Source organism: Metopolophium dirhodum, chromosome 1, assembly GCF_019925205.1.
Source record: "Metopolophium dirhodum isolate CAU chromosome 1, ASM1992520v1, whole genome shotgun sequence".
NCBI lineage: Eukaryota > Metazoa > Arthropoda > Insecta > Hemiptera > Aphididae > Metopolophium > Metopolophium dirhodum.
In genome coordinates, this window is record NC_083560.1 from 143,692,729 (window position 1) to 143,707,001 (window position 14,273).

General features: G+C 41.8%; 4 protein-coding genes across 4 annotated transcripts; all 4 read left to right on the plus strand.

Annotated features, from left to right (window-relative positions):
• Positions 1 to 52: 52 nt before the first annotated feature.
• LOC132933034 (uncharacterized) lies at positions 53 to 3,485 on the plus strand. Its single transcript, XM_060999370.1, has 9 exons — positions 53 to 72; positions 142 to 468; positions 535 to 781; positions 1,813 to 1,896; positions 1,961 to 2,075; positions 2,262 to 2,559; positions 2,641 to 2,895; positions 2,962 to 3,368; positions 3,424 to 3,485. Exons 1-9 carry the CDS (start codon positions 53 to 55, stop codon positions 3,483 to 3,485), a joined length of 1,815 nt encoding a protein of 604 aa, XP_060855353.1.
• A 139-nt stretch (positions 3,486 to 3,624) lies between these two features.
• Positions 3,625 to 5,892, plus strand: LOC132933035 (uncharacterized). Its single transcript, XM_060999371.1, has 4 exons — positions 3,625 to 3,644; positions 3,714 to 4,040; positions 4,107 to 4,262; positions 5,400 to 5,892. The coding sequence occupies exons 1-4, from the start codon at positions 3,625 to 3,627 to the stop codon at positions 5,890 to 5,892; spliced, it is 996 nt and encodes a 331-aa protein (XP_060855354.1).
• A 128-nt stretch (positions 5,893 to 6,020) lies between these two features.
• Positions 6,021 to 6,914, plus strand: LOC132933036 (uncharacterized). The gene has a single exon (XM_060999372.1). It carries the CDS (start codon positions 6,021 to 6,023, stop codon positions 6,912 to 6,914), a length of 894 nt encoding a protein of 297 aa, XP_060855355.1.
• Positions 6,915 to 10,482: 3,568 nt separating this feature from the next.
• On the plus strand, positions 10,483 to 12,749 carry LOC132933038 (uncharacterized). Its single transcript, XM_060999374.1, has 4 exons — positions 10,483 to 10,502; positions 10,572 to 10,898; positions 10,965 to 11,120; positions 12,257 to 12,749. Exons 1-4 carry the CDS (start codon positions 10,483 to 10,485, stop codon positions 12,747 to 12,749), a joined length of 996 nt encoding a protein of 331 aa, XP_060855357.1.
• The last annotated feature ends 1,524 nt before the right edge of the window (positions 12,750 to 14,273 follow it).

Consider the following 14,273-nt stretch of genomic DNA (forward strand, 5'->3'; position numbering starts at 1 on the left):
CGACCACAAGACCGGGGACAAGGAGCCGGCCACCCTTGTCCTCGACGAGCAGATGGAGGAGTGGTTGGACCGGTAATTATTAAATGACATTGCCACTTTAAACATCACCGTTATAAAAATTTAATTGCATACCATCCACAGTTACTACAACCTGCGGAGAAGAACGGGATACGATCGGCCAAACTTTTTCGTCACGAACCGCGGCGAGAAGATCGTCAAAATTTACGACGATGTGACGAAGATATTCGGCCAGAAACTGACGGCTTCCATTTTCAGGAAAATGGTAGAGACGTCCGGCCGCGATCACGATGCTGTAACGTCTGGGGCAATCGCCCAGGCGTTACAGCACTCGGATCGAACGGCAAACCAGTATTACCGTCTGCCCGACGCCACCGAAGCGCTTCGGCGGAATAAACAGATAGAGACCGTTGACCACACGGCGTTGGTCAAGTCATACGTTGACAAGAAGTAAGTAACCACATTTGTGTAACAGGATATACGAATTGAAGTTTAAAAATCTAATTACATTTTCAGTTTTGAAGATCTGTTCCCGCTGGAACCATACATAAAATTCGACGCAGAAGAATGGCGGGCCAAGATCCGGGACTGCCAGGCATTTGAAGAGTACCCGTCGGCCACCATCGATCTGTTCTACGTGGAAAAACTTGGAGACAAATTCTATGGTGCCATGTACGTACGAAGATCAGAGATCCTGGCAGAGGAAATGGCGATTGAAAAATACACTAAATTAAATTATACTGATCACGCCGTGATTGACATGGCAAAAAAAAGAAAAATCAGTTACTTTTTAAAAAACTTGAAATACCGCAGAAAAATACTAAATAAAGTGAAATCATTGTTGCCATGAAATTTTTTTTTTCATTACTTGTGTTAATTGTTTTTGCTAAAATAAATTATTATTATTGTTATTGTTTATTTTTATTATTGTTATTATTATCACGACAGTGAAAACTTGGATTAGGCCTCATGGGGACACCACTATAAAAAAAAACGCGCCGATTGCTGTACCTCAAAGGTGGTGTGGAAATCAGCATTTACATTTTCCGGGTGAGTTGCCGGGTAATCGGATTTCACGACTGTAGAGGTAAGTAGGGACATTACATAATGCATAACACAGCGTTTTTTAGGTGTTTTTTGAAGCGTATAAATGGCCGCCTTTAATTGCGTGAACTGATGGCGGGCGCGCGTATAACGTTAACGCTCGGGCGTTTTGCTTTTTTATTCAGTTCTTTAAGCGTTTTATTATTGTTCAGCACCTCATTATCTACAGTATAGCGTTTTTGAATTTATTTTTTAAGCATTTTTCAAAACTTTTATAAGGTGTTTTATCAAGCGTATAAAGGGCCGTCTAAATTAGCGCGTACTGATACCGGGCGTGCGTAAAACAATCACGCTTGGGCATTTCGCTTTATTATTCATTTTTTTAAGCGTTTATTATTGTTCAGCACCTCTTTATCTACAGTATAGCGTTTTTGAAATTATTTTTTAAGCGTTTTTAGGATTTTTTTGAAGAGTATTAAAGGCCGCCTTTAATAGCGCGTACTGATACCGAGCGCGCGTTAAACGTTTACGCTCGGGCGTTTTACCTTTTTATTCATTTTTTTAAGCGTTTTATCATCGTTCAGCACCTCAATATCTACAGTATACCGTTTTTGAAATTATTTTTTAAGCATTTTTCAAAACTTTTATAAGGTGTTTTATCAAGCGTATAAAGGGCCGTCTAAATTAGTGCGTACTGATACCGGGCGTTCGTAAAACAATCACGCTTGGGCATTTCGCGTTGAATGGAAGGACGTGAACGACGATGACGACGAAGACATCAAACCAAGGCGTCGGACGTGCGCCGAGACTTTGGCGCTGAACAAAGATACTCTGGTAAGTTTTTCACGACGATTCACGTACTTACGGTTTATCAATCTTTCGTGTTCGTGGTTTATAGATAGTGAAATATTGTCCAATGTGCGAATTTATGACGACCAGCAACAAGCTGGGTCGCCACATGTCGAATAAACATTCGGACAAGATCAGAAAACCCAAGAAGAACAATATAAAACGTATCTGTGACTTTATTACATCTGAGTCGAGGAAGTCATACTCGGTCATCCCAATGGCGGCTATGAAACGCACGGTGGGAGCCTTTTGGGATGACCGCTCATACAGGACCACCGCCTACCAGTACGTTGTGTGAAATTAAAATAATCCCTAGAATTTCGTTTAATTTACCTTTGTTTCCGTTGCAGGCTCAGCGTCATGGGAGGTATACGGAGGCTCTTGGGACCTCCCCGGAGTCCCCGTCTTCGCCAATCCCTTCCGGGACTACATAATAAACGTCGACGACGTCGACGATGTTTATGTGGCGGACCGTTACTCTCGTTGTTTACCACCACCGGCCGCACAGCCGGTTCCACAGCCGCAGCCTCCGGTATCGGCCACCGGAAACACACCACCGGTCTCGCAGACACCACTCGTTCCAGCCAGAGCCGAGAAACCGTCGACCACCGCCGTCCCACCCGAGCCTAGTCCCGCCAAGTGTCTTCCGTGAGTATTGGTTCATTGAGGATTCAATTCAAGGATTCCGGTCCGACATGCAGTGTTTATATCGCTTGATTTTTGTTACAGAACCGTGAGAATGTTGGCTCAAAACATGGGCCTCAACCGTCAGCTGCCGCCGAACCACCCACTGATCGTGATGTTTGCGAACACTTTGAAAATGAGCCACGGTGATGGGTCCATGGCAGCCGAAAACTACGTGGCAAACGTCTCCCGGGTGTTGATGCATGTACACCAGCATTTGGTGGACACCAGATTCCCGCCAAGGCACTGGTCGGATTTGGTGTCCACAGATGTCAAGCCGTACATGGAGTACTTCGACAAGTAATTAGTTATCTAAATTAGTGTAACATGAATTATAGTTAATGACGACTTTGTTTTGTTTTTCAGACGGGAGTCGTTGGGGCAGACAAAGGCGACCTCAATAAACTACCTCAAAAACCTCAGGTTACTCTTCAACCACGTCATCCACTCGTACGTCCACGAGGATTCAACTTTTGCCAAGGGCTTCGATCTTTCACCATGCATGGCCACCATAACGAAGATCAAGCTCTTGGACCAAAAGTTGAACCTCGTGTACCGGAAAAAAACCAAACAGCAACCGGCAGAATTGTTCCAGCGCATGACCGACCAGGCGAAGCAGTTGCCGGACTACGAGGACGTGGTTCGATGCCTTTCGGTCATCCGGGAGGGCATCGAGAGTAACCTGGGCGAGCTGGAACGCACGTTCACTGCGACGGTTGGGACGATCACCGTTCGCAGTGAAAAGAACAGCGGTCCAGCTGAGAAGAAGGTAAGTGTGTCTGAACTCAACGCTCGATTTACACCGTTTCTAACCGTTTGATTTTCCAGATATCGGGGTTGTGGAGGAGGACGACGGCGGCTCTGGCCATACAAATCCTGTGGACGACTAAGCAACGAAGCGGTGTGGCCGTCAAAATGAATGTAAGAGAGTGGGAGAATCGGGTCCACCAAGAGGACAAGGTTGTAGTAACGGTCGCCGACCACAAGACCGGGGACAAGGAGCCGGCCACCCTTGTCCTCGACGAGCAGATGGAGGAGTGGTTGGACCGGTAATTATTAAATGACATTGCCACTTTAAACATCACCGTTATAAAAATTTAATTGCATACCATCCACAGTTACTACAACCTGCGGAGAAGAACGGGATACGATCGGCCAAACTTTTTCGTCACGAACCGCGGCGAGAAGATCGTCAAAATTTACGACGATGTGACGAAGATATTCGGCCAGAAACTGACGGCTTCCATTTTCAGGAAAATGGTAGAGACGTCCGGCCGCGATCACGATGCTGTAACGTCTGGGGCAATCGCCCAGGCGTTACAGCACTCGGATCGAACGGCAAACCAGTATTACCGTCTGCCCGACGCCACCGAAGCGCTTCGGCGGAATAAACAGATAGAGACCGTTGACCACACGGCGTTGGTCAAGTCATACGTTGACAAGAAGTAAGTAACCACATTTGTGTAACAGGATATACGAATTGAAGTTTAAAAATCTAATTACATTTTCAGTTTTGAAGATCTGTTCCCGCTGGAACCATACATAAAATTCGACGCAGAAGAATGGCGGGCCAAGATCCGGGACTGCCAGGCATTTGAAGAGTACCCGTCGGCCACCATCGATCTGTTCTACGTGGAAAAACTTGGAGACAAATTCTATGGTGCCATGTACGTACGAAGATCAGAGATCCTGGCAGAGGAAATGGCGATTGAAAAATACACTAAATTAAATTATACTGATCACGCCGTGATTGACATGGCAAAAAAAAGAAAAATCAGTTACTTTTTAAAAAACTTGAAATACCGCAGAAAAATACTAAATAAAGTGAAATCATTGTTGCCATGAAATTTTTTTTTTCATTACTTGTGTTAATTGTTTTTGCTAAAATAAATTATTATTATTGTTATTGTTTATTTTTATTATTGTTATTATTATCACGACAGTGAAAACTTGGATTAGGCCTCATGGGGACACCACTATAAAAAAAACGCGCCTATTGCTGTACCTCAAAGGTGGTGTGGAAATCAGCATTTACATTTTCCGGGTGAGTTGCCGGGTAATCGGATTTCACGACTGTAGAGGTAAGTAGGGACATTACATAATGCATAACACAGCGTTTTTTAGGTGTTTTTTGAAGCGTATAAATGGCCGCCTTTAATTGCGTGAACTGATGGCGGGCGCGCGTATAACGTTAACGCTCGGGCGTTTTGCTTTTTTATTCAGTTCTTTAAGCGTTTTATTATTGTTCAGCACCTCATTATCTACAGTATAGCGTTTTTGAATTTATTTTTTAAGCATTTTTCAAAACTTTTATAAGGTGTTTTATCAAGCGTATAAAGGGCCGTCTAAATTAGCGCGTACTGATACCGGGCGTGCGTAAAACAATCACGCTTGGGCATTTCGCTTTATTATTCATTTTTTTAAGCGTTTATTATTGTTCAGCACCTCTTTATCTACAGTATAGTGTTTTTGAATTTCTTTTTTAACAATTTTTATAGAGTTTTATTAGGTGTTTTATGAAGCGTATGAAGGGCCGTCTAAATTAGCGCGTACTGATACCGGGCTCGCGTTTAACATTCACGTTCGGGCATTTCGCTTTTTTATTCATTTTTTTAATTATTATACTATTGTTCAGCATCTCATTATCTACAGTGTAGTGCTTTTTAATTTATTTTTTAAGCGTTTTTTAAGCGTTTAATAGCACCATTACAACCATATTGTGTTTTAAAATTTTTTTTTGCGTTTTTCGAGTGTTTTATTTTCTATGTCATTCCCATCATTGGGTTTTTTTTTTTTTTTTGTAGAATGGACAAAGCGACATTTGCAGTAAAGGAGGGTATCTTCACCCTCGACGAAGCCGCACGTCGCTACGGCATTCCTGAAACCACGCTCCGTCAGCACCTTATTCGCGAGAAGATTGTGCCTAAAAGGGCGAAACGTTCCTACACCAAAAGAGGTGACAACGTAGAACTTTCGAGGGCCGTGCAACTTGTGATGGATGGCATGTCCATTGGGAGAGCTGTGAGGGAGACCCAAGTCGCCAAGACGACGCTTCGGAAAGCTCTGGCTCTCCACAAAGAGGACGCTAAGATTTCATTGGATTATCCTGTACCACCGGCCTTCTCAGGCCTATTTGTCAATTCGCTTTATATCCCTTCAACTAGCACAGAAAAAAATTCTCAATCTATACAGGAAACTTCCATTTCTTCATTTCATAATGTTCCAAATATTGTAGAATCAATGTCAATGAAAACTGTAATTTATCTAATGCAGATCAGTATAATAATAATTCAATAAAAATACCTTCTAGTTATACTAAAGAAAGTACTTATAGTATAAGTGGTAGTAGTATTAAAGATGATTTATGTAAATGGATAATTGAGTGCAATGTTCCCCAAAGCACTGCAAGTAAATAATTGTATTTGATGAAACAAAGGGAAATAATTAATACCAATGAGCTGCCTTGGGATACTCGGACATTGTTAGCTACTCCACGGTTAATACCAAGTATTCGTATTGTTGAACCTGGTCAATATTACCATTTTGGACTAGCATCAGGAATAATTCAACATGCATCCTCTAATATGACGGAAATTAAAATTATAATTGGTATCGATGGATTACCCATAGCTAAAAGTAGCAATAGTCAGTTGTGGCCCATTTTGGCATATATAAGTAATGATACAACTAAAACAGTTTTTCCTGTAAGTATTTACCATGACTATACTAAACCTAAGGACAGCAATGATTTTCTTGTTGATTTTATATCAGAAGCTAAAGAACTTGTTACCAATGGTATTAGTTTGAATAACTGTAATATGAAAGTATCATTTGGTGCTTTTATATGTGATAGCCCTGCTAAGGCGTTTATACTAAAATTAAAGGGTCATTCTGGATTTTTATCTTGCACTCGTTGTATTCAAGTTGGAGAACATTATCTAAATCGTGTCTGTTATCCATATTGCAATTTTTCGACTAAAAGAACTCATGAATCATATGCAAGTAAAGCATTCGAAGAACACCATATTGGGAATACCCTATCAAGGCTCATTGAAGTTCCAGGTTTAGATATTGTTACCATGTTTCCCCTTGATTACATGCATCTTGTGGCCCTGGGGGTTGTCAAAAAACTTATTTTACTTTGGTTACATACTGGGCCAGTACAAACACGTATTCAAGGCCGTAATATAAACATATTAAGTAATTCATTACTGAACATTAAACAATTCATTCCTATTGATTTTCCACGGAAAACTAGATTGATACAGGATGTTAGGAGATATAAAGCAAGTGAATTGAGATTTTTTATTGTGATTTAATAAGTATTTTTAAAGAGTTTTATTAGGTGTTTTGTGAAGCGTAAGGGCCGTCTGTATTATCGCGTACTGATGCCAGGCGCAATTCGCTTTTTTATTCATTTTTTTAAGTATTATACTATTGTTCAGCACCTCATTATCTACAGTGTAGTGCTTTTGAATTTATTTTTTAAGCGTTTTTTAAGCGTTTAATAGCACCATTACAACCATATTGTGTTTTAAAATTTTTTTTTGCGTTTTTCGAGTGTTTTATTTTCTATGTCATTCCCATCATTGTGTTTTTTTTTTTTTTTTGTAGAATGTACAAAGCGACATTTGCAGTAAAGGAGGGTATCTTCACCCTCGACGAAGCCGCACGTCGCTACGGCATTCCTGAAACCACGCTCCGTCAGTACCTTATTCGCGAGAAGATTGTGCCTAAAAGGGCGAAACTTTCCTACACCAAATGAGGTGACAACGTAGAACTTTCGAGGGTCGTGCAACTTGTGATGGATGGCATGTCCATTGGGAGAGCTGTGAGGGAGACCGAAGTCGCCAAGACGACGTTTCGGAAAGCTCTGGCTCTCCACAAAGAGGACGCTAAGATTTCATTGGATTATCCTGTATCACCGGCCTTCTCAGCCCAGAGCTGTACAACCACCCATGGTAATTATAATAATATATAACTTAATACATTAAATTTACCTATTCCTTACGTTCGATAATTTGTATTTCAGACAATCCAACAACCGTTGGTGAACACATTTCCCTTAAGGTTAGCTTGCCGCTGAAGTTTTTTCCACGCCCGCAGACCGATGCTCCGGTAGTGGAAATAAAGCCGTTCGTTTACTCCCGTCCAGTCGCCTACTCGGCCCCTACAGCGATTATGTCAACTTCATTTTCATCTACGGACGACGAACCACCGAAGGTGGCCGTGATCGAGTCGTCAATTGACAATTGTGAACCAAAGCTGCCTTTGGTCGAGCCGTCATCGTTGTCAATTGACGACGAACCACCGAAGCAGCCTTTGATCGTGCCGTCATCGTCGTCGAGTGACGAAGGTGAACCGCCGGTCAAAGTCAAGATCGACGAGGCGATCACTTCTAAGAGTAAGTTAATGTTGTGTAATTGATTTTTCTAGTTTTTGTTTGTCTGTGATTTTAGTAAAATTAATCCCGTTCCTTTACAGTAGACAACTCGATGCGAAATCCTAGGAAGGTGAAGTTGATGGACAGGATAATAGAAGTGCAAAGGCACCCAAATCGCCTGCACCCGTACAACCGTGAGTATTACTATTAATTGAGGTTTGTCATATTTGATGTTTTTGTGATAGTAATCAATTCTGTTTCAATTCCAGCATCTGAAGAGAGCAGAAACAGCAGCTTTGCCGAAAGCTTCATAGGATTTAAGTCTCCAGTATTTGAACCGCTGGTTGTCGACGGCAACGACACTCTCGTAGTCAGTGTCTCTTCCCCTAGCCGTGAGTTATTATAAATATCATTTTTTATTGTTGACTGCAAGTAACTTTTGATATCGATTTCCAGGTCCCGATCGTTTGACCGTTGAAGGTGTTTTTTTTACGCCTTCACCTTCCCCGGACCCATACAAATTTACGGACGACGACGGCTTAGATAAGCCCGTGTTGACACCACCTGTAGCCGGGCCTTCGGGGTTGCAGAAGTCGCCCGTAGCCGGACCCTCAGGGTTGCAGAAGTCGCCCATCCCGTCCGAACAAATTGGCTTGTTGTCTCCGCTCAGAGTCGACGACGTTGAATGGAAGGACGTGAACGACGATGACGACGAAGACATCAAACCAAGGCGTCGGACGTGCGCCGAGACTTTGGCGCTGAACAAAGATACTCTGGTAAGTTTTTCACGACGATTCACGTACTTACGGTTTATCAATCTTTCGTGTTCGTGGTTTATAGATAGTGAAATATTGTCCAATGTGCGAATTTATGACGACCAGCAACAAGCTGGGTCGCCACATGTCGAATAAACATTCGGACAAGATCAGAAAACCCAAGAAGAACAATATAAAACGTATCTGTGACTTTATTACATCTGAGTCGAGGAAGTCATACTCGGTCATCCCAATGGCGGCTATGAAACGCACGGTGGGAGCCTTTTGGGATGACCGCTCATACAGGACCACCGCCTACCAGTACGTTGTGTGAAATTAAAATAATCCCTAGAATTTCGTTTAATTTACCTTTGTTTCCGTTGCAGGCTCAGCGTCATGGGAGGTATACGGAGGCTCTTGGGACCTCCCCGGAGTCCCCGTCTTCGCCAATCCCTTCCGGGACTACATAATAAACGTCGACGACGTCGACGATGTTTATGTGGCGGACCGTTACTCTCGTTGTTTACCACCACCGGCCGCACAGCCGGTTCCACAGCCGCAGCCTCCGGTATCGGCCACCGGAAACACACCACCGGTCTCGCAGACACCACTCGTTCCAGCCAGAGCCGAGAAACCGTCGACCACCGCCGTCCCACCCGAGCCTAGTCCCGCCAAGTGTCTTCCGTGAGTATTGGTTCATTGAGGATTCAATTCAAGGATTCCGGTCCGACATGCAGTGTTTATATCGCTTGATTTTTGTTACAGAACCGTGAGAATGTTGGCTCAAAACATGGGCCTCAACCGTCAGCTGCCGCCGAACCACCCACTGATCGTGATGTTTGCGAACACTTTGAAAATGAGCCACGGTGATGGGTCCATGGCAGCCGAAAACTACGTGGCAAACGTCTCCCGGGTGTTGATGCATGTACACCAGCATTTGGTGGACACCAGATTCCCGCCAAGGCACTGGTCGGATTTGGTGTCCACAGATGTCAAGCCGTACATGGAGTACTTCGACAAGTAATTAGTTATCTAAATTAGTGTAACATGAATTATAGTTAATGACGACTTTGTTTTGTTTTTCAGACGGGAGTCGTTGGGGCAGACAAAGGCGACCTCAATAAACTACCTCAAAAACCTCAGGTTACTCTTCAACCACGTCATCCACTCGTACGTCCACGAGGATTCAACTTTTGCCAAGGGCTTCGATCTTTCACCATGCATGGCCACCATAACGAAGATCAAGCTCTTGGACCAAAAGTTGAACCTCGTGTACCGGAAAAAAACCAAACAGCAACCGGCAGAATTGTTCCAGCGCATGACCGACCAGGCGAAGCAGTTGCCGGACTACGAGGACGTGGTTCGATGCCTTTCGGTCATCCGGGAGGGCATCGAGAGTAACCTGGGCGAGCTGGAACGCACGTTCACTGCGACGGTTGGGACGATCACCGTTCGCAGTGAAAAGAACAGCGGTCCAGCTGAGAAGAAGGTAAGTGTGTCTGAACTCAACGCTCGATTTACACCGTTTCTAACCGTTTGATTTTCCAGATATCGGGGTTGTGGAGGAGGACGACGGCGGCTCTGGCCATACAAATCCTGTGGACGACTAAGCAACGAAGCGGTGTGGCCGTCAAAATGAATGTAAGAGAGTGGGAGAATCGGGTCCACCAAGAGGACAAGGTTGTAGTAACGGTCGCCGACCACAAGACCGGGGACAAGGAGCCGGCCACCCTTGTCCTCGACGAGCAGATGGAGGAGTGGTTGGACCGGTAATTATTAAATGACATTGCCACTTTAAACATCACCGTTATAAAAATTTAATTGCATACCATCCACAGTTACTACAACCTGCGGAGAAGAACGGGATACGATCGGCCAAACTTTTTCGTCACGAACCGCGGCGAGAAGATCGTCAAAATTTACGACGATGTGACGAAGATATTCGGCCAGAAACTGACGGCTTCCATTTTCAGGAAAATGGTAGAGACGTCCGGCCGCGATCACGATGCTGTAACGTCTGGGGCAATCGCCCAGGCGTTACAGCACTCGGATCGAACGGCAAACCAGTATTACCGTCTGCCCGACGCCACCGAAGCGCTTCGGCGGAATAAACAGATAGAGACCGTTGACCACACGGCGTTGGTCAAGTCATACGTTGACAAGAAGTAAGTAACCACATTTGTGTAACAGGATATACGAATTGAAGTTTAAAAATCTAATTACATTTTCAGTTTTGAAGATCTGTTCCCGCTGGAACCATACATAAAATTCGACGCAGAAGAATGGCGGGCCAAGATCCGGGACTGCCAGGCATTTGAAGAGTACCCGTCGGCCACCATCGATCTGTTCTACGTGGAAAAACTTGGAGACAAATTCTATGGTGCCATGTACGTACGAAGATCAGAGATCCTGGCAGAGGAAATGGCGATTGAAAAATACACTAAATTAAATTATACTGATCACGCCGTGATTGACATGGCAAAAAAAAGAAAAATCAGTTACTTTTTAAAAAACTTGAAATACCGCAGAAAAATACTAAATAAAGTGAAATCATTGTTGCCATGAAATTTTTTTTTTCATTACTTGTGTTAATTGTTTTTGCTAAAATAAATTATTATTATTGTTATTGTTTATTTTTATTATTGTTATTATTATCACGACAGTGAAAACTTGGATTAGGCCTCATGGGGACACCACTATAAAAAAAACGCGCCTATTGCTGTACCTCAAAGGTGGTGTGGAAATCAGCATTTACATTTTCCGGGTGAGTTGCCGGGTAATCGGATTTCACGACTGTAGAGGTAAGTAGGGACATTACATAATGCATAACACAGCGTTTTTTAGGTGTTTTTTGAAGCGTATAAATGGCCGCCTTTAATTGCGTGAACTGATGGCGGGCGCGCGTATAACGTTAACGCTCGGGCGTTTTGCTTTTTTATTCAGTTCTTTAAGCGTTTTATTATTGTTCAGCACCTCATTATCTACAGTATAGCGTTTTTGAATTTATTTTTTAAGCATTTTTCAAAACTTTTATAAGGTGTTTTATCAAGCGTATAAAGGGCCGTCTAAATTAGCGCGTACTGATACCGGGCGTGCGTAAAACAATCACGCTTGGGCATTTCGCTTTATTATTCATTTTTTTAAGCGTTTATTATTGTTCAGCACCTCTTTATCTACAGTATAGTGTTTTTGAATTTCTTTTTTAACAATTTTTATAGAGTTTTATTAGGTGTTTTATGAAGCGTATGAAGGGCCGTCTAAATTAGCGCGTACTGATACCGGGCTCGCGTTTAACATTCACGTTCGGGCATTTCGCTTTTTTATTCATTTTTTTAATTATTATACTATTGTTCAGCATCTCATTATCTACAGTGTAGTGCTTTTTAATTTATTTTTTAAGCGTTTTTTAAGCGTTTAATAGCACCATTACAACCATATTGTGTTTTAAAATTTTTTTTTGCGTTTTTCGAGTGTTTTATTTTCTATGTCATTCCCATCATTGGGTTTTTTTTTTTTTTTGTAGAATGGACAAAGCGACATTTGCAGTAAAGGAGGGTATCTTCACCCTCGACGAAGCCGCACGTCGCTACGGCATTCCTGAAACCACGCTCCGTCAGCACCTTATTCGCGAGAAGATTGTGCCTAAAAGGGCGAAACGTTCCTACACCAAAAGAGGTGACAACGTAGAACTTTCGAGGGCCGTGCAACTTGTGATGGATGGCATGTCCATTGGGAGAGCTGTGAGGGAGACCCAAGTCGCCAAGACGACGCTTCGGAAAGCTCTGGCTCTCCACAAAGAGGACGCTAAGATTTCATTGGATTATCCTGTACCACCGGCCTTCTCAGGCCTATTTGTCAATTCGCTTTATATCCCTTCAACTAGCACAGAAAAAAATTCTCAATCTATACAGGAAACTTCCATTTCTTCATTTCATAATGTTCCAAATATTGTAGAATCAATGTCAATGAAAACTGTAATTTATCTAATGCAGATCAGTATAATAATAATTCAATAAAAATACCTTCTAGTTATACTAAAGAAAGTACTTATAGTATAAGTGGTAGTAGTATTAAAGATGATTTATGTAAATGGATAATTGAGTGCAATGTTCCCCAAAGCACTGCAAGTAAATAATTGTATTTGATGAAACAAAGGGAAATAATTAATACCAATGAGCTGCCTTGGGATACTCGGACATTGTTAGCTACTCCACGGTTAATACCAAGTATTCGTATTGTTGAACCTGGTCAATATTACCATTTTGGACTAGCATCAGGAATAATTCAACATGCATCCTCTAATATGACGGAAATTAAAATTATAATTGGTATCGATGGATTACCCATAGCTAAAAGTAGCAATAGTCAGTTGTGGCCCATTTTGGCATATATAAGTAATGATACAACTAAAACAGTTTTTCCTGTAAGTATTTACCATGACTATACTAAACCTAAGGACAGCAATGATTTTCTTGTTGATTTTATATCAGAAGCTAAAGAACTTGTTACCAATGGTATTAGTTTGAATAACTGTAATATGAAAGTATCATTTGGTGCTTTTATATGTGATAGCCCTGCTAAGGCGTTTATACTAAAATTAAAGGGTCATTCTGGATTTTTATCTTGCACTCGTTGTATTCAAGTTGGAGAACATTATCTAAATCGTGTCTGTTATCCATATTGCAATTTTTCGACTAAAAGAACTCATGAATCATATGCAAGTAAAGCATTCGAAGAACACCATATTGGGAATACCCTATCAAGGCTCATTGAAGTTCCAGGTTTAGATATTGTTACCATGTTTCCCCTTGATTACATGCATCTTGTGGCCCTGGGGGTTGTCAAAAAACTTATTTTACTTTGGTTACATACTGGGCCAGTACAAACACGTATTCAAGGCCGTAATATAAACATATTAAGTAATTCATTACTGAACATTAAACAATTCATTCCTATTGATTTTCCACGGAAAACTCATGAATCATATGCAAGTAAAGCATTAGAAGAACACCACATTGGGAATACCCTATCAAGGCTCATTGAAGTTCCAGGTTTAGATATTGTTACCATGTTTCCCCTTGATTGCATGCATCTTGTGGCCCTGGGGGTTGTCAAAAAACTTATTTTACTTTGGTTACATACTGGGCCAGTACAAACACGTATTCAAGGCCGTAATATAAACATATTAAGTAATTCATTACTGAACATTAAACAATTCATTCCTATTGATTTTCCACGGAAAACTAGATTGATACAGGATGTTAGGAGATATAAAGCAAGTGAATTGAGATTTTTTATTGTGATTTAATAAGTATTTTTAAAGAGTTTTATTAGGTGTTTTGTGAAGCGTAAGGGCCGTCTGTATTATCGCGTACTGATGCCAGGCGCAATTCGCTTTTTTATTCATTTTTTTAAGTATTATACTATTGTTCAGCACCTCATTATCTACAGTGTAGTGCTTTTGAATTTATTTTTTAAGCGTTTTTTAAGCGTTTAATAGCACCATTACAACCATATTGTGTTTTAAAATTTTTTTTTGC

Excerpts from the sequence above, each read along its gene's own strand:
- LOC132933036 (XM_060999372.1), top strand. The coding sequence starts at position 6,021 with ATGAAACAAAGGGAAATAATTAATACCAATGAGCTGCCTTGGGATACT.
- LOC132933034 (XM_060999370.1), top strand. The coding sequence starts at position 53 with ATGGAGGAGTGGTTGGACCG. Across the intron at positions 2,560-2,640 it reads AGTCCCGCCAAGTGTCTTCC|AACCGTGAGAATGTTGGCTC; the intron begins GTGAGTATTGGT and ends TTTTTGTTACAG. Across the intron at positions 3,369-3,423 it reads TCCAGCTGAGAAGAAGGTAA|ATATCGGGGTTGTGGAGGAG; the intron begins GTGTGTCTGAAC and ends TTGATTTTCCAG.
- LOC132933038 (XM_060999374.1), top strand. The coding sequence starts at position 10,483 with ATGGAGGAGTGGTTGGACCG. Across the intron at positions 10,503-10,571 it reads ATGGAGGAGTGGTTGGACCG|TTACTACAACCTGCGGAGAA; the intron begins GTAATTATTAAA and ends TACCATCCACAG. Across the intron at positions 10,899-10,964 it reads AAGTCATACGTTGACAAGAA|TTTTGAAGATCTGTTCCCGC; the intron begins GTAAGTAACCAC and ends TTACATTTTCAG.
- LOC132933035 (XM_060999371.1), top strand. The coding sequence starts at position 3,625 with ATGGAGGAGTGGTTGGACCG. Across the intron at positions 4,041-4,106 it reads AAGTCATACGTTGACAAGAA|TTTTGAAGATCTGTTCCCGC; the intron begins GTAAGTAACCAC and ends TTACATTTTCAG. Across the intron at positions 4,263-5,399 it reads GACAAATTCTATGGTGCCAT|AATGGACAAAGCGACATTTG; the intron begins GTACGTACGAAG and ends TTTTTTTTGTAG.